This window comes from Merops nubicus, unplaced genomic scaffold (assembly GCF_000691845.1).
Source record: "Merops nubicus isolate BGI_N331 unplaced genomic scaffold, ASM69184v1 scaffold10621, whole genome shotgun sequence".
NCBI lineage: Eukaryota > Metazoa > Chordata > Aves > Coraciiformes > Meropidae > Merops > Merops nubicus.
Genome location: NW_008586234.1, coordinates 31,098 through 53,064, shown reverse-complemented (window position 1 = coordinate 53,064; position 21,967 = coordinate 31,098). Strand labels below are relative to the sequence as shown.

The 21,967-nt window shown below is 43.9% G+C and overlaps 1 protein-coding gene across 1 annotated transcript in view; it reads left to right on the top strand.

Moving 5' to 3' along the window:
* Positions 1-21,967, top strand: part of DCX (doublecortin) — a 67,848-nt gene that overhangs the window by 30,685 nt on the left and 15,196 nt on the right. The window contains exon 4 of the mRNA XM_008948586.1: positions 21,596-21,698. Coding sequence (XP_008946834.1) covers positions 21,596-21,698 — 103 coding nt within the window. The remainder of the gene's footprint in view (positions 1-21,595; positions 21,699-21,967) is intronic.

Sequence of the window (21,967 nt, the reverse complement as noted above, 5' to 3'; positions counted from 1 at the left end):
TGTCATCTTCAGCTTCCACATGTGAATGTGTGTGTGCTTGCCCCCGAGCTAGCTGTCACCTGTAGCATCAAATGCTGCAAATTGAGGGCTTGGCCCCAATCTGATTATTTGTTAACTTGACACACTTGTCATCTAGCAAGGGATTTAATCCTGTTAGTGGAGGTGGTTGGTTATAGCTCAGCTGGCCATAAAGACCCTGATTTTCTGTCTTCCTTTGCAATCTGTGCTCACTTCACATTGGTGTAAATGACTGAGCAAAGCCTGGGGCTGCAAACAACGTGGTCTAAGAGGAGCTCTGGTGTTGTGGGTTCCCCAGAGCTGCAGCAAATCAGAAATGAAAAGTAGAGCTCTTCTGCCTTGCTGTGACAGCATGGCTCTGGAGACAGCCTTGGTTCCCACAGGCTATTGCCAAGATGCTTCACCACTTCATCTTAGTGTGGCTGGCTGATGGATCACAGAACAGTGGGAGCTGGAAGGGACCCCTGGAGATCATCTGGTCCAACTACCCTGCTAGAGCAGGGTCATTCAAGCAGGGTGCCCAGGATCACATCCAGGCAGGTTTGGAATCTCTCCAGAGAAGGAGACTCCACAGCCTCTCTGGGCAGCTGCCCCAGGGCTCTGGCACCCTCCCAGGTAAGATGTTTTCCCTTGTGTTGATGAATACCAGCTCCCACGTGTGGCTGTGGGGGGAGGCTGGTAAGGAGGGTACATTTCCCCATTCCCCAGTGGGCAGAGAAGCCAGTCTCTTGAAAGTAAGACATAGCAGCCCAGGTGAGTGAAAGGGTGCCTGGGGGATATGTTCCTTCCTTCTTGCAAATTAAATACCTATGAGACTTGTTGTTTAATAGGTAGCTACTTAGAAACACATCCAAGGGGGCCAAGGAGCTTTAGAAAATTGCTGTAGAGGGCCAAATCCTCAGGTGCTCTGAATCCAGTGTGGCCAGCACATGTATGCTACACTAGAAAAGTTTATCTTGCTGTTTGCAGAGAATGGGCAGCAGTGAAGTTCAAAAGTTCATTTGCTTGTCTATAGGTGGTATCTAGTTTGACTATTATTTCAGCCTTATCAAACAGGTCACTTGCATTCACTGCCTGCAGCAGGTCTCAAGTCTGAAGCACTTAGGTGAAGCAGCCTGCACTTGCTCTGCCAGGGGCTGGCTCACTCAGGAGTAAGGAAAGGAAGCAGCACCTTTTTGCTTGGCATCTGTGCTCCTCCAAGAATTATCCCAGGCTGAATCACAAAATAATCTGTGGGAGGCAAATATCCAGTGTCTTACTGATCTACTCGAGTGTATCTGGCCAGGTTGTCATCTCTTTTACTCCAGCAGTTATACATTGATGTAAAATTGGTGGACTGAAACAGGATCTGGCCCTTGAACACCAATAATATAATTCAGTTATATAAAACAACCAACACTTGCCTCATGAGGAGGTATTATAATAACTCCTCTTGCTTTCTCTCCCTCTCTTTCTGACCAAGAATAAAGGACATGGATATTTAAGTATGCAAGTTACTAGTGCATGAGGTTTGGATGCCTTTTATTTTTTTTACTTAATATAAATTAGTCTTGTTTATTTGCCTGATGTAATGGAATAAATAGAAAGCTGTGGAAAAGGAGCCAAGTCATTTTCTTGTAGTCTGCAGGAGGGAAGTTCAGTGCATCTGGAAGGCAGCAGTGCACAGAAAGGGGATTTGTAGCTGAGCTGGCACGTGGCCAGAGAAGTGTTATGGCAAATCTGCGTCAAAATAAGGGTGGTGTCAGATTGGGCTCCAAAGCAGCAATCACAGGTGCCAACTGGAGGAATTGAAGCTCCAAGTTTAGAATTGTTGGGATTGCTGTGGTTATTCTGGGTTCCTTTTCCAGATTGTCCCAGCAGGCGGCATAAAAGATGAAAAACTTTGATGTAAGGACACTGACAGAAAGACTCTCTGCTGAAGGAATTTTGAGTGGGAAGTTCAGGGAATGTTGATGGAATGGAGAACCATGTGTAATTCACCCCAATATAACACACTCTTAAGTTTTCTAGCCCTCAAAAGCTGGGTGATAATTTGCATAAATGGATTTACGCATCCAAAAAATAGGATCACTTTGGCTAAGTAGACCTTTGAATTGCAGGTGGGGGAAGAACCTTCCAAACCAAGCAACCAGTCAAGCATAAGAATACTTCATAGGCATTGGAACAGGCTGCCCGGGGAGGTGGTGGAGTCACCATCCCTGGAGGTGTTCCCAAAAATGTGTAGATGTGGCACTTGGGAACATGGTTTAATGGTCATGGTAGTGTTGGGTGATGATTGGACTTGATGATCTTAGAGGTCTTTTCCAACCTTGATGATTCCATGATTCAGGCACCGCATGCTTGGTTAAGCTATTCAAGGGTGAGTATGACCAAATCCCAAGAAAGGCAAATACATTTGGGGAATAGCATCAAAGGGATCTTGGTGCTGGAGGCAGGAGAGAACGCTGCATCCTCAGGAAGCACGTTACTGGTGCAGCTCAAAAAGCAGCACGTGTTACAGTCCTGGCTTTACAGACAGGAGATGCTCACACTGATCCTCAAAGTGGCCACGTGCCCTTCCCTCACTGCCCACATACCCTCCATCCCTGCTCAGAATTGCCCCTCCTGGACAAAGCATGAAGCAAACTTCATGTGTCAAAGTAAGGACTTTGGGGAGAGCACAATTAATTTTCACTCCTCCCTGGAGGACTGTGAGGTGGCAGTGGGTCTGTAGGTGTGAACAGCTGAAATAACTTGATTTTCTTCACAGCCTCCTCCAAATTAACAATTCCTTGTGGGAGAGAGGTGTGCATGGAGAGTAATGCAAAGAGAAAGAAGAGGGCAGCAAACAGGCTGGTGACTGAAGGCTTGGGGGCATTACTTGCCCCAGGCATGGCTAGGTAGGACAGCCCCCTTCCTACATCATTAGTCTGTCACAGGGATCCTAACAGTTTGAAAGAACAGGGGAAAGGAGAAAGGAATTGGATAAAATGGAGTCAATTGTGCTTTTTCAGCATCCTCTGCAAACCTCAAACCTTGCTATTATAGACTAGAAGATGTTTTTCAAGCTTTTTTTGCTGATTAGATAAATGGCCTTAACTGTTCCTGGGAGCACCTGGATGCACAGGGGATACCCTGAGCCCCCTGGTCAAGTCTGCTGGCAGCAGGAGTGGTTGGATGGCCTCTGTACCCCCCCTGCCCCAGGCTGGTACTCACCAGGGCACTGCCTGCTCCTCTGCAGGTGGATCCCTGGGACTTTGTGTCAGTCCTCCTTGGTGCTGTGTAGATTGGGATGTAGCAATGGGTGGCAGGAAACAAGCAGGGTTGTGTTACCTTCAGAGGGTAAAATGCTTTATTCCAGCTAAATTCAGTCAGTTTAGTACCTGTGCTTTGCTGGCCAAAGAGCAAACTGGCTGGAGCTCATCCAGACAAGGTTCTGGCCTGTAGTAGAGTTGTGGAAGGGATCTCAACCTGTTCTTGATGTGCACTTGTCACAGTGGCACAGGCTTTGTTCCTTGCTTTGTCCCAAGAGACTTCAGTGACCATCTGCTTCTGGTGAGCTGGGTCTCAGTGTGCTAATCCATCCCTTTGTAACCTGTGAATTTGCTCTTTGTTATCTTGTGTTCTGCTTATGGAACATCAAGTAGGGGGAAAAAAAAGTGCAAGGCTGTTGCTTGTTTGTCTTTTTCTCCTTTTTTTCTTTTCCCTCCCCACTACACTTGGGGTGGAAATTCAGGGTATCAACTTAGATTTGCAAAAATGTGGATAGTTTGGGGGGTGTGTTCCTAAGAGGGGTCCTTTGACCTTGAGCACTGAGGCACCAGTTAGGATCAGCCCCAAATGCTTCCTGGGTCTAATACCTCAGTGATAACTCTGCATCACAGGGCCTGGCATCTGGAAGCTGCCTTCCCAGTGGCCCAGGCATGCCTGGATCACTCAGCATTGAAGAAATGTCAGTAGTGTCATTCCCTCTTGTGTTTTCCTGGCCATGGTTGGGCGACCAGAGAGTTGATAGGATTTCCTCTTACGTGGAAGCAGATATACGTGTGTGTGTGTGTGCATCTTCAGGATTTTAATTAGTTTATGTAAATCTGCCCTGGGAAGAGGATGCATTTTGTACTGCTAAAAATAAATACATATGAAATTTGTGTATTAGAGTTCTCCCAGGGAAATGGGCTAAAATTCATGTGTTTAAAGTGAACGCAGGAAGATAAGTGGGATTTGATTTAAAAACCATACCTCTGCAAGTATAGTTTTTAATGATTTTGATGCATTCATGGAGCTTTATTCAAATGCTTTCTATCCTAACATGAGTGATTAAAGCCACTAGTGATGTCTGTAGACAGTGAAACACTTTGTTACAGGAACCCATTTGACAGCATAGCAACTTAAATAGCTGCTTTAACCTCTTGTCCTTGAAGATCTGATGGTGAAACCATTTCATAATTTCCTCTGTAATACTGTGAAATATCATTTTACTATATAATATGTGGTATTATGAAATGTCTTTCGAGACATGAAACTCTCTATGTACATGTGTATAAATGTCCATACACATGCACAGCTCTGCAGACCTGCACTTTTATGTATTTTCAGACAGCTCTTTATAGGATTAGTTTGGACTGTGGAATGAGACAGCTGAATCATCAGCCTGTGCTATATATTCTTCTTGCAGAGGTCTCAAAAGCTAGGAGACTTCTTGGGCAGGTCAAGTAACACGTTAGGAATAATGTCCTTCACAAATGTTCATGGTTTCCATTGCCTCATGTTTAGGATTATGGTGCACTGCTGGCAGTGGCCAGCCCATGAGCCAGTCTCCTGTGTCAGAAACAGCAGCTCAGATACAGGCTGGTGGTGACCTTGGGTTTATCTTTCCTGCAAATACACATTTTTTTCTTAATACTTTACCACATAATAATTTGCTTTTCTGCAAAGAAAACTTATTCCAACCAGGAGGACTGTGGGTGAAAGCAGAAGTTACCAGACCTGGTTCATATGGGTGGAGTGGCCACTGATGTCCTATCTAGGAAAGCTGAACGCTGTATGTTAGTAGGAATGGCTTCAGTGGAGCTGGGAAGATGTGGTATGGAGTCACTCTTGTTCTAATGGAGAAAACATGGGAGGAGAAACCCAAGAAGAGAGAATTAAACTGGAAGGCAGACAGAGGAAGAATTGGGGTCTGGAAAGATCACTCTTCCCTAGGGCCAGGAGGGAATTGCACAAGTCACAAACACGCACACAGGGCTAGATGCAATCATGGGTTATTAGGCAGCATTGCAAAAGCAAAATGCTAGAGGAATTGGTACAAAAGTGCAATAAAATATGCATTAACCCAATGAAATATGTATTGGAATGACTACTAAGTGGGATAAGCATGGCTCTCAACTGAAACAAATCTGGCAGGCTATAACTTTGGCTTGTGGAGAAGCCCCATTGCGTGTTAGCCCAGTGCAGATGTTGGAGAGCTTCTGTGCTTCTTGCTGCACAAAACATTCCTTCTCTGTGGTGAGACTATGCTTTGAAGGGGGAATTTTATCACCCTTTGATTTCCACTTCAAAAGAAGGGCAGGCAGGTTGCTGGCATGGCTCCTGGGGAAGGGCAGAGTGTCCATGAGTGCTTCAAGCCACAGGGGTGTCCAGCCTGGAAGTGAAGCTCCATGCATGCACAGTCTTTTCTATAACAGTCTCTTACAGAAAGAAGGGAGGAGAGGTGAAATATTTTCTGTAACCCATTCCTATTCTGATGCACTGAGAGAACACTGTAAAAGAAGGAGGCAGGCCCCAAAAGGAGAAGCCCTGGGCCCAGGTCTGCACTGACATGTCATCTTCAGTTTTACCAAAAGCATTAGAGTCACGTGGGGCATGATGGAGGCAACACCTTAGGATCCTGCAAGACACTGCAATTCTGGGAGTGCAGTGCAACTCCAGTGCTCAGGTTAAGGCTTGCAAAGGTCTCTAGCACAGTGGCCATAGTGATTCAGAGGACACAGAGCTCTGAATACATCTCCACCAAACAAGATCTCTTTGGGAATGAAGCTCCAAGGCTCCTGTGGTCATGTTTCTTAGTAGCTGTTTATGGTTTTGGCCATAATCCTATTGTAACTATCACTATTAATCATATTACTATCATATTCCTGCAAAGCATCAGGGAAGGCTTTCCAGACAGATTAATCACTAATGAATTTGTAATCTGGCTTTGATCACCCATTCCTTTTGAATGCTGGTAGGTGGAGTTTACATGCCAAGATTTTCTGAATAATGAAGATGCTGCCTCTGAGGACCCTTTGGAATTAATTTTCCAAATTTGGATCTAATATGTAAGCTGGGCTCCCATAGTTGTTTTTCTCCTGATGTAGCATCGAGAAGAAGGGACTTTTGCAGGGTCTGCAGACATACAGGCCTCCATGTGATCCTGCTGAAATGAAAAGCAACATTCCCTCTGCTTTTGGAGAAAGCTGGAGCAGACAGGTACAGGAATGTGCAATCATGAAGGCAGATGGAGAGTTCTCAGAGGAGTTTGAGCAAGTGGCCCTTGAAAGTGACTGACAAAGCTTCAGCCTCTGCTCCTTCCACACCATGCTTTACCACACTGAGACTTTTTGCAATGTCAGCAGCATCTGACATCAAATGTCCAGGAAATAGTTATAGTCAGCTTTCCGAAGGAAAGGGTAAATCTCATTTCTGGGGAGGCATAAGATTCAGAACACTGCACAATAGCCAAAGGCTGTGTGAATTGTAATTAAAAGCATTTCATTTAAGTTAATCTTCATTAGGAACATAATTATGTCCACACAAATTGCTTCAGTGTAATTGTCACAGTTGTAAAGAAGTAGTTATATCAACCAGCTTTTCTTCAGGATTCACTGGCTAAGAGATTAACCACTGGCTTCAGCCTCGTCCCTGTCTTGTAGGCACAAGAATATATGGGAGAAGTTTGTCTGCCATAAATTTGCCACTTTCTAGTCAGGTTATCAATGAAATCTGTATCTGGACTTTGCTGTCCTGGTGCCCACAGGAGCACTGCACGTTGCAGAAGTCTGGAGCTACGTGCTGTTGGCAACACTCCTCTTGTGAAGGCAGGCTGAAGTCTTCCACTGGTCAGATGGCATCTACCAGCAGATTGCTGGAATTCTTTCCTTCAGGTCTTTTGATTGCTGTGGGGACTTAAGGTCTGATCCAATCCATGCTGAAGTCAATAGGGAGTTTTCTCACTGTGTGATCAGCATCACATCTGCTATAAAGAAGTGAAGAATGTAATAACATGTTGGGTTCTGCTGAGAGCAACCTGACCTGAATCCAAAGATGCTGAGGGTAGCTGCTGCAAGACTTGCCTTAAAAAAAGGGATGTTTTAGTCTTCTTCACTGCCTCAGGAAACAATGCCACGAGTGCACGTAAGAAATTAAATAGCACTTGGGAGATGAGTAAAAATAGTCTTATAAGTGGACGTGAATGCTTGAAATGGATGTCCTAACAACATAGTTTAAAAGTAGAAGGAGCTTTTAATTGTTGTCACTGCTCTTCCCAAATAATCTGCACTGTTACTGCTAATTGGCATAAATCTTGCTCGTAATACCCATAGCAGAGATTTGCACTGAATCCATTGCTAATCCTATAAACTGGTGAGTTTGATAAAGTGGGTTGCTCTGGGCATTGCTAATTTTATTTTCATGCTTCCACTTGCTATCATTCATTAACCCCCAAAAGGCAAGCTGGTCTGTATACACAGAGAGGAGAGCAATAGGCATCGTATTAGTGCCTGGAACCAGGAGTGGGAAGTGACAACAACATGCATACATACACCATTTAAATAGGGTGCCTTTCCTCCTGCAGTGCTCTGATGCCACCTGCTAAAAAAAGGGGCTACGTTCTCAGTGCCACATGCAAAATTAAATTAGTACAAAGAAGTTCTATATTGAATGGTGTTATTTTTCACATGGCTCATTACTACAGCCCAGGCACCATAATATGTGATACTACTGCTCCTTGCAGCTCCTCTGATTCAGCTGAAAGTGTATAATTCACATTGTTTAAATTCAAACCTGCCCATGTGTCTCACTGGGTGTAGTAATGACCAGGGTGTGTTCAGAGACCAAATTCTGGCATTATGATGGATGAGGCATCCCTCTCCAATATGAGGGGAGATGGAAAGGACCAAAGAAGCACCCCTAGGGTCTCTTCAGAGCTGTCTGTTTAAAGCAGAATCGGAGTGTACCCCTGCAGCATGGTGGAAAGGTTCACAATACCATATCAGTGCTTATTTTTAATTCAGTATAGGTGAGCTGGGCACCTCAAAGAGTGCACAAAACCAGAGGTTTGGGCTGTAAGACAAGAATTCACAGATGTCCATTTACATCCTGAAGAGAAAATCTGCTCAGGAAGAGACGGGAAACTTCATCTGCCAATCACTGGCCTGAATTTTACATCTAGTAATTAGATTAACACAAAAATCCACTTTTTCTTATGAGTGATACAATGCTTAGTTGTAGGACCACCTGGAGTCTTTAAATAGCTGTATACTGATAGAGCCCAGGTTTGCTTCTGGTGAAGGAAGTTTGGATGCAAAATAGCATTTTAGTAAACTAGTAGTAACCAGCAGTTTGGGGGGGGTGTTGCTACCAGGAATCTCTGCATTGGAGAGCTGCCCACTGCTCCCCCAGGGAGATGTGGCTCTTGAGCACCATGGTCCTGTGCTCAGCAAGAGCCCCCCAAAAACCATTCTGTGTGTGCCAAAGAGGTGATTTCCACAGTCAGAACTCGACCCAGTAAAAACTGTGACTTAGTGCAGCACACCAGAGGGACAGTGGCTGGATCTATAAAACCAGATGAAAGGGGAAACTTGGGGAAAGAAACAAAGTGTTTAGCCTAGGCTGCAAAGGAAAAACAGTGTCAGGTTTTTGAAATTACTTTGGTATGTTTGAGTTCAAGACAGCACAGTAAAAGCAAAATGCTTGTTAAATCCTCCTCATCTGCAAGTGTCACGGTAGATTCTTGGTTCCAAGAACTGACTGCACCAGCATGGGAATTGTCAGGAGGTGATTTTTACTGTTTTATTTTTTTTTTGAGGATGTTCTTGCGTTGCCTTTTTTGGTCACAGATGCTTCATTGCCTCTTGGTACAGAAGAAGGAATAAGGGAAAGAAAAAGGGCAGTTGGTTTATTACAGTGACATTTTAGTGAACTCTGGCACCACGTTCCCTGTGGAAATATATATTCTGGTCTGAGCAGTATTTCTTCAGAGACACCAATGAAAATACAGCACTAGTCTTGTTCCAGTTGCCTCTCTCCACTTGCTGCTGCTGTCCCGTGCTTCAGAGATGCTGTTTCTGGAGTTCTTGTGGAATTGCAGACATTGAGTGTTTCTCAGAAAGCTCAGCCCACAGTGTCTGCACTAGGTGTTTCCTGGAGTGCTGGAGCACACTGCAAGCATAGCACTGGGTACAGGGAGGATCTCCATGGGAGGGGTTGGTACTGCTGGATTACCTGTCAAAAATGACTTGAGTTGAAAGGGGAAGGGCACAAAGGGAAGCTATAAAACATTTGAGGTGGGGAAAAAATCAAAATACAAAGTTTCAGAGGTGCTGTCAGTATAATCAGAGAGTAGAGTTGAGTCAGATGGATGCTTTGTATAATTCTTATGACTTCAATAGGTTTGTACCAAGAGGCTTGTGTGCCAATGCAGATTTGGCTCTTTTGTTTACACTTCTTTTCATAACTGCATGTTCAGTCTTTATGCAGCCTCTACTTATGAGTTTATGGATGAGCATCTTTTGCACCACCACTAGACAGCAAGCCTCATTTCTTTCTCAGCATCCACAACAGAATTTAAAAAAAAGAGAAAAAACAACCACACACACACACAAAAAAAACCCAAACCAAACAGATCAACTGTTTTTTAACTGATATTAAGATATCAGCTTTGCTGACCCCAACAAAGGGTTATTGAGAAGTTGCTGATCCCCACACTCACAATGAGGACTCAGAATTGGCACTTTGACCCTGGGTTGTTTGGTGCATAAGTGAGATCAGAAGCTGACTCAAAATGCTCAAGGAACAAGAAGTATTTTTTCAGCAGAGATGAGGATCAACAGGACAGGCTGGGGGAGGAAAGCATCTACAAGATCTACCCATGGAAAGGTGAAGACCACGACAAGGTGCTATCTGTGCCGAATAGTGTCTCACACTATTGAGAAGGAACAGCTCAGCCCAGCTCCTGCTGCTGTCAGCAGCAGCAAAGGGAAGCTCTGCGTGGGCAGATGCTGGGCTTGTGTTCTTCACACCTGCAGAAAGATCCATTTAGCATGGAAATGATGTCATGCAGAGGGGTGAGGGCTGGGGGAGAGACAGAGTGAAGGACAGGTCAAGAGCTGATGAGTTCAGGCAGCAATGGAGAAAGAGGGAAAATCCAGATGTGCTGTTTCAGTGGTTCAGATAAGAAAAGCAGTACCCACTTATCCTGGGAACAGTGCACAAAGGGAATGTAAACATGTGCAGCCAGTGCAGCTGGCTGGTCTGAGAGCTCATACTGTCACCTCTGCACCTCTACAAGTGGAATTTGCTGCTGCTTAGAGACGGGGAAAGGAACAGATACAATTCTGCTCAGAAGTCTGTGGCCATCTCCTGTTTCTCTTATCATACATCTCTTGGGGGAATCTTGTAGCAATTAGTTTCTAATTGCTTCCATAGTCTACATCTCATTATATTTGGATGGCATTTCTCATCAAATGGCTCTTGCATGTTTCACAGAAGAAGAAATTAATTGCATCATAATTTTAAACACTCTTCTTCTTTCTGCTCCCCCTTCTTCCATCACAGAACACTTTATATTTCAAAAGGGTGAAATATCAAAAAGGATTTTTTTTTTTTTAATCAAGTACTCCTCTGCCACTGCTCAGTGGCAAAGATTCACCCTGATGTGCTCTGCATTTATTCTAATAATGTAATTTGAGTGATACACCCAAAATTAGCATGGACCCTTTAATACCTCTCCCAGGTGCTGTTTAGCTGGGGCAAGAAGGCTTTAACCTTCTGCCTCTTGGAATCTCCCTAGTAAATCAACTGCATCTTGGGGCCAGCTCCAAATGAAATTTGCTTGCTGCACAGCAGCAAGGGGACGTGATAGGATTATAAAACAGGACAATTTTTCACTGCAGAAATGCTTGAACTCACTCCAGACAATTATGCAGCCTGCCATTTTACACATCATCTATTTCAGTATTCCTGCATCAATTATTCCATTAGCATTACTGCATACTAAGCTAGAGCTGTCATTGGTCCTGTGGACATGGGAGGGATGGGATAGATTTCTAATTTTAAAAAAGAAAAGGAAAAGAAAAAAAAGGCATTTTTATTTGAGGGGCTTTGGGACATTCATTTCAGCAGCTTTGCTGCACGTTCTTCTCTACAAAGTATTTTTATCTCCCAGCCTGCTTGCTATTGTTCATTTCTCCTCTAATATGGTTTAGCTGAGGACATAATGCTGAATTTTCCGTTACTCTGTTAGCTGTCAGCTGAACAGAAAAGACCTGTTAATTAGAAAAAAAATTAATAGCTTTATTCAAAGATTAACAGAAATTAGGGTGAAAACAAAATTGTTCTGACTGGGAGGGCATGCACACTTGTGTAAATTCAGGAAACCTCCCAAAACACAAAGAACGTGTTCAGAATTATAATTAAGGAAGAAATTTTAACTCCCTGAAAGAACAGCTTGGTGGCAATTGTTACTTTCCTGTGGAGTGAATGTAGCATCTGTTACAACTTAATTTTTAAAGGACACCATTTTTAATTCCTATCAATCTGCAGAATTAACAGTGTACTAAAGATCCTTGCAAACACTGAAATTTAACTAAGCAAAATGCCTTTAGGAACCTTTGCAGACTATTTTAGCAATTGAGCAACATCTTTGATGCTATGAGTTAGGGTGAAATGCAAAGCCAATGATAATTAGATACAGAACTGGCTGGGTCTTCTCATCATCTTCAAGAATGAGTCTGATTTGGATCCACAGGCTGGGAAGGAGGTTGCACTGCTGGAGGACAGGACAGTTTGCTGGCTGTCAGGTTTGGGGATGTGTTTGAGGAAGGATGACTTGAAGGGTGAACACTTCATACTTGTGTCTTTCTTCCATTAAAGTTCATAGCGTGGATGAAAAATGTTTTGACATCTCCTTTGATGAGGAGGATGCAGATGTTGAACAAAGCAGAGGGGGACCTGTACAAAATATGAACCCAGTGACACATCTAAGAACTAATTAACAGATGTATCTTTAGATGTTATAAAAATAGCTGAGATGTTGGAGACGTAGACCCTGAATAAAACCCGTGCAGGCTGAGAGACAAATACATGCATAAGCTGAACTGACAGAATAATCTTCTCTGGTCAGAAAAGGTTTTTAATTACAACAGAGTTAAGAGTGCATCTTCCCCAGGAAAAATTGTGCTAATGATCCTAATTAACGGCTGCTGTCTACCACAAATTCCACGGAAGGCAAGGTTACCCATGGTGAGGTGTGCTGCTGTGCCAGGGGAGACACAGCCAGCTCCACACGTGCTGCCTTCAGCTGAGGTGTCCTGGAGCTCTCCTGGTGCACCAGGAACAATGGCAAGTCTGACACGGATTCTTCCCTAGCCCTTGTTTTGGAGGGAAGTTCCTGATGTCAGCAGGACTCACAACAATGTTGAATAACTACATTGCTTAAAGAGAAACTGCCTCAGTGAGTAAAACACACCCACTTGTTACATGGAAACCAAATGTGTCCGTATTTATAATTTCATCTCTCACTCTGGGAGAATGTTGAAGACAGAATTTCCTTCCTTATGTCTCTCTACACCACAGCACAAAGAGGCTGTAGGGACAAATCCTGCTATTTCCTACAGCTTGCCACAGGTTTATTCTGCCTGCAGGTGGCTTCATGGCTACACGCTGGCCAGCAGTGAGGCCAAGTGGGTGGCTGCAGGACAGTGAGCTTATCCCTGGAAAATGGAAATGCATGAATAAAGCAGTTTTGTTCCCTTAAAAGTGAGGGTTCATCTTTGGTCGCTGCCAGTGCTGTCCTGGGCTGAATCTTCAACTGTACCCAGGTGGGTGAAAGTACAAAGGGAGCTCCTTGGTCAGTGTACTGTCATTTGAAAGGTTTGGGCAGAGAATTAAGTTCTTCATGCATCTCACCATGGAGTAATTAACTGGGGGAAGTATTTTTACATAAACCTGACTGATGAGAGAAAAGAAGAAGAAGCAGGAGCCAAGAACACTTATATGACCCCTATAAGTGCCTCCCAGGGCACTCTTCTAGTGGATAAGGAGAGCAGAGATGTTGTATTAATCTTTTGAGCAGACAACACAGGCTGCAGGTGGGGGTGGGAGCACTCCTCACAGCTGCACTTGGACTTCCCTCCCCAGCCAAAAGTCAGCAGAGGGGTGGTGGGGACACTGGTTCTGCCCTTCTTAGGCACCAGGTAGCTGCTGGGGCACAGAGCACTCACCAAACCATTCAAACCTGGCACAGGGTGTGGCACAGGGCACTCACCAAACCATTCAAACCTGGCACAGGGTCTCTTGTTTGTCTTCTTTTAACCAGGCTGAGGATGTACTTGCCAAGGCCTCTCCATCACCATCAGTGCCATTGTTACAGTTAGAGAAAAACTTGCACAAAGCTGAACAAGAGCCTTTCTCTTTTATGAAGACATGTACAATAGGATCAGTAACAGCTACAGGTTTGAGGAACTTGCTGCTGGAAATCCCATTAACTGGAAATTCCAGCCCATTGGTCCTTCAGCCTGACCTTGAATAGGTTGATGGGCTCCCTGTGCCCCTACTTTCAAGACTCCTGTTTCAAGCAGTGTTGCCTGACCTTGGCTGTCAACAATCATGCTACTTCCAGAGTCTCTGATGGCCTTTTGTAGTCCAGAACTACTGTTTCAAGAGTGAGGAGGAGGGACAGTTAAGAAGACTGGCTTGACAGTTCTCTGAATTCTTAAGTGCTACCTGTTTTGGGGCAATTTGTGCTGGAAATCTTTCACAGTCTTAATCTGTTACCTAGAATTTCTGGTTTGATGGTTTTTTTTGAGTGGAGAAAGGGTAATTTTTTTGATGCTGGTGTTGAGGGCTGTACTCCTTATGCCCCTAAACTGCACAGCACATTTGTCCTCAGCCTAATACCCTCATGAATGCAAGAACAAGCTTTTCTTCTTGGTAAAAAGAGTCAGCAGCCTGACTATCTGTTTCATAGTCCTGTAGGGAACAGGGATAACAAACTAACCTTTCTTCCAGAGGCTAATTGGATTTCACACAGTTTGGAAGCACCACTAATTCACCAGCTATATTAAATGCAGCATTAACATTCCTACTGGGTATCTTGGCTATTGACCTTCCTCCTCCTTGCTTTTTATTTTCTTCTATTTCAAACGTAGCCATTTCCAATAGTTAAATACACAGGCACCTTGTGCTAGAGCCCTTTGGAGAGCAGCTTTTCTTCATGCATGAAGTCTCACAAGCTGCTGTGCACGAATATTTCTTATTCCACTTAAATAAGCATCACAAATGCTTGTTATAGAAATAATGCATCTTGGTCAGGAGCTGGTGTTCTGACTCTGGTTTAGGTGTATTGTAACAGAATAGTCCAAGTGGTCATAAAGCTCTCAGAATCAACCTACTGTAGTTATACAGCCTAATTAAGAGGACTTGCATTTTTCATCAATAAAAAGGTGTAAAAATTCCCTTTTGCAGTAAAGAAAACATTTTGTTGTGCTGACTGGCCAGCATTTTCTCTTCTGAAGGTGAGAAAGGAAGAAAAAAATCTTTACAGAAGAATGGAATTTGATTCTTTCAATCAAACTATTGAGGCTCACAAGTAAGCCATGGCTCTCCAGGAATGCAAGAGAAAGCTGAGGTCTCTGAAGAATATTTTAAAGGAAGGAAATCTTTCTGCTTGTTTCTATTGAGAGGTCAAATTATGGGCCCTCAAACCTAGTGATAGAGGTGACTTTTCCTTCCCTTCCTGATGGCTCACTGCAAACACAGTAGTGATGGGGCAGCATGATCTTGGTCTTGCTAGATTTCCACGTGGATGTTTGGTGGCATAGGAGAGCAGAGATGGAAGAGAGGTGACAGAGTCCCCTTCTCTTAGTGCCAGGTAGCTCAGAGAGGGGTTCCCCAAAGTGCACATATATCCATGGCCTGGCCTGGCCATGCAGGAGTGCTCCTGAACCACTTTTCAATGTCAACATCCATGATTTTTCTGCTTATCTTTCTACTGCTTATCCATTTTTAGCAGTATCGTTTCATAAAAGCAGAGAAGTAATTCTGTGAATGCAAATGTGGAATCTATTGAGTGGGTGTGTGCATACTTTAAAGAAATAATTGAATCCAAACATCTCTTCTTTTCAAATGCAGGAAACCAGAATCTAATAAAATGTAAATCAGTTCAGGGTCTGCTTTGGGCTTGCAGCCTTCAGATGGTAAAAAAAAATAATGTATTAAGTGCTCTACATTCCAATATCAACATCTTTATTTTCCATTCTCTTAACCCCTTAAGTCTTCCAAAATCTTGTTCTTTCTGGACATGTGGTGAAGAGCTTATCAGAGAAGAGAAAGCAGTTCACTCAAAGTCTGCTCCACACGTTCACTAATTCCTGAGATGCACCCTGGCACATGAGCTCCCAGAGTCTCCTGCAGGCAAGTCTCTGTGTGCTTGGTTCCTGTGCTTCAGTGACTGCAGACACCCAACTGATTCATTGTACAGCACTGCTGTCTTTCTGATTTAGGCCTTGGGCTTCTCAGACCTGACATAAACACACCTCTGCCAATCTGACTTGGAGTACAGGTGTTGGAGTGTAAATAAGCCCATCAGATTTCTGGTTTCAGTTAAGAGAGAGTTTAAATGGATTTTAGTTGCATTCTCAGCTCAGGTGACTCTCAGTGCCTGTCTAGCTGTTAGTCTGCCTTCCTCAGCTCCATCTAGCACCTACTGCTGGAAGAGAAAGGGCATAAGCAGGCATCTGAAATTCATTATTTGTCTTTAGCTGACAGATGGTCAAACATGTTCAATTTTATTGCATTTATCAAAGCAGCTTAGAAGAGTATGTGTTACTTCAGTTCTGCTCTTGATAGGCTTTACTTGTGTATGGAATGCAAATTGTCTTCTATGGTCTTTTTGGCCTTAAAGGAAGATGTTTCTGAAGACCATTTTTCCTCTGTTCTGAGCTCTGGAAGCCTTAGAAGCCTGGAAGCTGAAGAATTACGATGATCTGAAGAAAACACATGAACCATTAGATCTCCAGAAACTCAGGGAACAGCTTGAAGCTACCTATGTACTGGTACCACTTTTTGTTCTTCCATCTAAAGTCCTGAAGAGGAGGGATGTTCCAGCAAGCATAGTTAACAAAGGCATTATGACTGAGGAGAGAGGAGCAGAGGAAGAAGCTTTGCAGTGCCCTCACTTATCCTAAGACTTGTGCAGGGTCAAGCAGTTGATCAAGGTGCCAGTCCCCACCATGGAAGGTGTTCAGCCCCAGGTCGAACCGGGGTGGTGTTATTCCAAATCTCCTTTGCCAGACCCTTGCTGGCCATTTAGGCAGAGGTCCTCCCTCATTCCATGACATGAGGAAGAGATGGAATGTCTGGAAGCAGGGCTGTTTACATAAATCACTGTTCTGAAGAATCACTAGCTACAGTGTCTGATCATTCATCATTCAGCCTCACTTGGCTCCATCAGCTAAAAATAGGAACCTCTGATAAAGACATTTCTCAGAAAGGTGGACAGTTGAGTTAACCCTCCTGGTGATGTATTCCTCTTCAGAGACTTCATATTCTTGGCAAATAGTGATGGCCCAGCCAGGCTGCTGGAGGCTTCCTGCTAAAGGGGCAGCCACAGGAGCTGCAGAGCTGGATCCAGCAGTGAAAGCATCTGAGATGTGGCTGGAGCCCACGTTCCTGCTGTGATGATGTTCACATGGTGGAGGGTGACAGTGAGGGCAACCCAGGAGCCACGCAGACACAGCAGACTCTCATTCTGCAGGCTGTGAAAGGGAGTGAAAGGAGCTGGCTAATCATAATCATATAATTAATCATAAAAGCACAGGAGGTTCTGCACTGGCAGGTGATTCAGACTAAAGGTTAAGTCTTCAGGCTTTTGATTTCTGAGTCTTTTAAATTATTTTATTTATTAATGAATTACAGTTTTTAAATGCTGCTGCCTCGTGGAGGCTGGTGGAAACAGCCAGCTACAGCTGTGAGGGTCTATATCCTGCACACTCGCTGCTCCTTTTCCAGGTGATCTCAAAACATCTGCAGCACCACAGAGATTCCAGCAAGCCGTGAGCTCACAGCTAGAGAGAACACAGAGACAAGCTCCATTTTGTCAAAATCCTGCAAAACACTTAGTTTGACAGCTCCTCTATTAAAAGGAACGAAGCTCAGCATCTCTCAGAAGGTTGGATCTGTCCTTGCTGCAATTAAATCACTGCAGCAGCCTCTAATGGACTGTCACTGCAGAAATCCCCTCCTGGAAATCTGAGCTATATTGTCCTCTCAGGGAAGGTTTTTGTAATACAAGCAGAGAAGGATTTCATTTAATGAGAAAATAAACCATGCTTAATGAAAACCTGAAGAGTTGCAAACCATTTTAGACTCTCTGAAATCTCCCTGTTAATCTCTACCAACTTCTATTTCTTCCACAATATATGTTATAAAATTTTTAAAAAGTCAAACCTTGACACTAAGAAAAATGTTACCATCAAATCTGTTAGAAATAATTACTTTATAAGAAATAAATTTGTGCCTCATCGACTGGAATGTGAAGATGTAACATCCTTCATTGATGAAGCTACAAGAGTTGGAGAGAAACCATTTCATGCAGTATGATCCTTTTAAAGTCAATAGCATCTTTTGAATCCTGAATTTCAAATGAAATATTACCCTCCTTTAAGCAAAGGCATGCACATGTATCTGGGAAATCAATGTTATCTATCCTTTCTGCTGTAATTACATCAACCAGTTTAATTTTTGTTAAAAGTATAAGAGCTCATAGACTTAAAAATGGAAAATGAGAAACTCTTACTAATAGGATGGTTTCCAGTGTGGTTGCTAAGGGCACATGATAACAGGCACCCAAAAAATCACCCTTTCCAGGCAGCAGCACCTTGCATTAGCAGGGTACTATTTGGGTTTGTCTTGTGCTTTAATAAATATACTCTTAAGAGCATTTAAACCCAGCAATTTTTCAGGTTAACAACTGGGGTAAATTTTTGTTGATGTGAACTTTCTTTCAGGGTTTTCATGGTGTTCCAGACTAATTATCGGATATAATTAGAATAGCAGATTAGAGTAAGCTAAAGCAGAACATATAGATTCAAAACAGTCTAGATAGCTTGGGGGGAGACTTGTACTTATTTTTTTAAATGTATTTTTTTTAAACTGAGAAAACATGAGAAAAAAGACTTGACAAATGGAGATAAGAAGACTTATAAGGTTATTCTGGAGTCACTAAAAGCCCTAAGAGAATGAAGACAGGGTAGGGGTTTGGCCTTGCTTGTCAAGAACAACCCTGAGATGTTCCATGTGGGCTAATAAGGTCTCAAACCAGGTATCCCAGCAGAGCAGCCCATGGTCCCACTTCCCAGCTTGTGTGCTCTTTAGCTTCATGTCTTTCAGGGCTGGATGTATCTAGGGCTTTCTCCTGCTCTTTTGCTTTTTCTAAGCACCAGTGAGGCAAGCTGGCCCCAGCACAGTAAGATCCAGCACTCAAATCACACATTTTCCCCAAAGTTTATTCCAGTGACTTTGTGTAGACAGCAACACACATGGGGCATGTTTCAGGGACATACTGTAACAATCAAGGATTTCATTTTAATAAACAAAAGGTAAATAGAAAATACCACACAGGAGGTGAACATAAGCAACAGTTAAAACTGCATCAGGGGATACCTGCTGTTTTCTGAACTTCACAATGTTTTGCACTGTTCAGTGAGAGCAGGCTTGGGTTTTGGCTGTCTTTTCTACCACATTGTGGTGAGTTCTCAACAGTGGAAATTACAGCAAACTACCAATAAATACAGAAGTTGCTTCCTGAATATTAGGATCTCGACAAGCAGATGATCTAATTTCTTTACCACTCAACAAGTAGGTTATCTAATTTCTTTACCAGCCTCCAGTACTCATCCAGCCAGTGGCTCATAGTTATAAAATGCACATAATAATGTGTCTGAAGGGATGAGAATGCAGCAAAATGAATTGGAAATGTCTCTGCATGGTGTGCAGTCAGGTTTCTATCCTTGTGTGTGCTGGTACTTTCCCACTGAGTTTGGCCTCTTCATCTTTCTTGGACTCCTGGACTGTCTTTTTTGCTTGTGGTGGTTGTGGGGAGTTCAAGTACAAAATACAGGCTTTGCCTTAGGACCTGGAGACAATAAAAGCACCTGTGGGTTCTTTCTGGTCCCACCTGAAAATGGGTAGGGAAGTTCTTGACCCCCTCTGTTGAGCTCTAGCTTTGCACTATGTTTAACTGCACAGAGGTGTCTGTGCTGAAGGGAGGGCTAAGCACCCCCTGGGTCTTTTCCATGGTGTGTGTATAGTACTTAGAATTCAGATGGGTACTTGTGTATGGAGCCAAACCCAACTGTTTGCAACTGAATCAGTGCCACCATCCTCAGGAGGAGGACTCTAATATCAAGTGGTGATTTGAAATGTCATCTTTTCTGCAGGAGAATTCTCTGTAGGTAACATGCTGGCTGTTTTCAACCTCATTTTAGGCAAACAGAAATTGGAATTTACTGAAGTTTGCAAAGACAATATTACCCTTGATCAAAGACAGCAGATTTCAGCTTGCTCCATTTTGAAAGTCAAGCTTTTCACTAACATTTGGCATCGTAACCAGAGCTGGCACTCTTAGGCAGTGCTTTAATTATACATTATATTAACCAGTGTGAAATACTGAGCCTTATTAAGATAGCCAAAAGCTTTCTTTATAGTTGATTTATTAGAGCTTGAAATTAACTTTTCACAGTCCAGCTCAAAGAGATCAGTAGATATGGAAATTCAGCTCTGCCTACGTTGTTTCCTCACAGTTATCTCCATTGCTCTCTGCAGTCCCTTCCAATGCTTCTGCCCTCTGTAAAGACCCCAGTGCCCAGACGTGCCAAAACACTGGGCATCAGCTCTCAGCCTCACTCCCCCATGAGCAATGTCCATGCCAATCTCACAATCACTTGGAATGGTCTCCTGAAAATATGGAACTTCTAAGAACCTACGTTTGCCCTGGGCTCCCCTGTGTGCTCAGGTGTCTGGCTGGTGGGCTGATGCTGGGGTGTTCCACACCAGTCTCTTTGCAGGTGGGTGTGTGGCTGGTGGGCAGATGCTGGGGTGTTCCACACCAGTTTCTTTGCAGGTGGGGGTGTGGCTGGTGGGCCGATGCTGGGGTGTTCCACACCAGTCTCTTTGCAGGTGGGTGTTTTTTCCCTCCTGACACGGTGCTCAGTCTGTGGCTGGGCTGTCAGGAGCTCAGGCTGAAGTTCTAGACAAAGTCAATTTGGATAGAGGTACTTTGTTGTCCCTCTAGCCCTCAGAGGCAGGTGCTGTGCTGAACACTCACCTCTTGAGCAGCTACACAAAGGTTTTGAAGTTGGGCCTTCCAACATTTCCTCAGGAGTGTTTTTCTCCTCTTCAGAATAACAGTGCTACTTTCCAATTCATATGAGCTCTCAAAGCATTTTCTGAAGATGGGAGAGCACCATCTTTCTCTGCCTCAGAAGAGCAGCTGTCAGCTTGCCAGGAGCCTGACTAAAAGGCAGTTTTCTACAAGATACTGATGGCAAGGCTGGATGTTTATGGATCTCTCCAAAGAGAAACGATGTGCACATTTTCCACTGGCTGTTGCACCGAGATGATTCTGATTAACTTTGGATTCATGGAGATAGTAACTCATGATAATGCCATTGTGCTGAGTGGTTACCACTGGTGCCAGTGAAGTAACCATTGCCATGGTCATCTTACTGTTGCTGTGTAATTGCATCAATTATTTCACTGGTAACTGTGTAAATTACCACAAGTGCAACTGTGTAAGCTGTGGATTTAAATGATGCTTGAGTGAGAAGGGCGTCCAGTTATACTCTGAGCCTCTCCCTTAAATGGCTTTAAAACCTGTCACCAAGATCACCTGCCCAGCAGCTCTTTGCCTTCTTAGTGGCTCTGTAAGTTTTTAGGCTCTGAGTACTGAGCACTCACCACCATGGGCTGTGGTGTCACCACCTTGCCTCCAACGTGGCATGGGGGGCAACCTGACTTCATCCTTCAGACTCGGCTCAGGAATGGCTGTGTTGTTCACCAGGGTGACTCGTGCACTCTGTCAGCTCCTGAGCAGACTGGAAACGCCACACTTCACACAATTGGCAAGGCACTTGGGACTTTTTCTCTTTTTTTAATTACACTTTTACGCTTGGCTGGCCCAGAGAAGATGTGTCTTCTGCACAGAGACAGCGGGAGGTGAGGTGGGATTAGCGTGGGGCCGGGGGCCAGTGGAGAGGCAGCTCCCTCCTGTCTACGTTAGAACCAAGGCACAGCAGAATGTTGCCAGTCCCAGTGGGAATGACTGACTCTGCTCCCTCTGCAGGTGACCTGTCTCCACGATTTCTTTGGGGATGACGACGTGTTTATCGCCTGCGGTCCAGAGAAGTTCCGCTACGCACAGGACGACTTCTCTCTGGATGAAAGTGGTAACGTCCAACACGCTGCTCTCCAGCCTCTGCCTGCTTTTGATTTGATTGCCATGCTGTTGCTTGCATCTGATAATAATGCTGCATGCTTTTGTTCTACTTTTTGAGACCTAGTACATGGAATTTAACCTCCTTTTGTGATACTTGTGTAGTCATATTATAATCAGGCACATACTGACTGAGGTAGCCCAAGTCAGGATGGATGGACTCCTGCACCACTGACATTTACTGCAAAATCTGGTAGTGTATATCCTTTCAATTTTATTTAG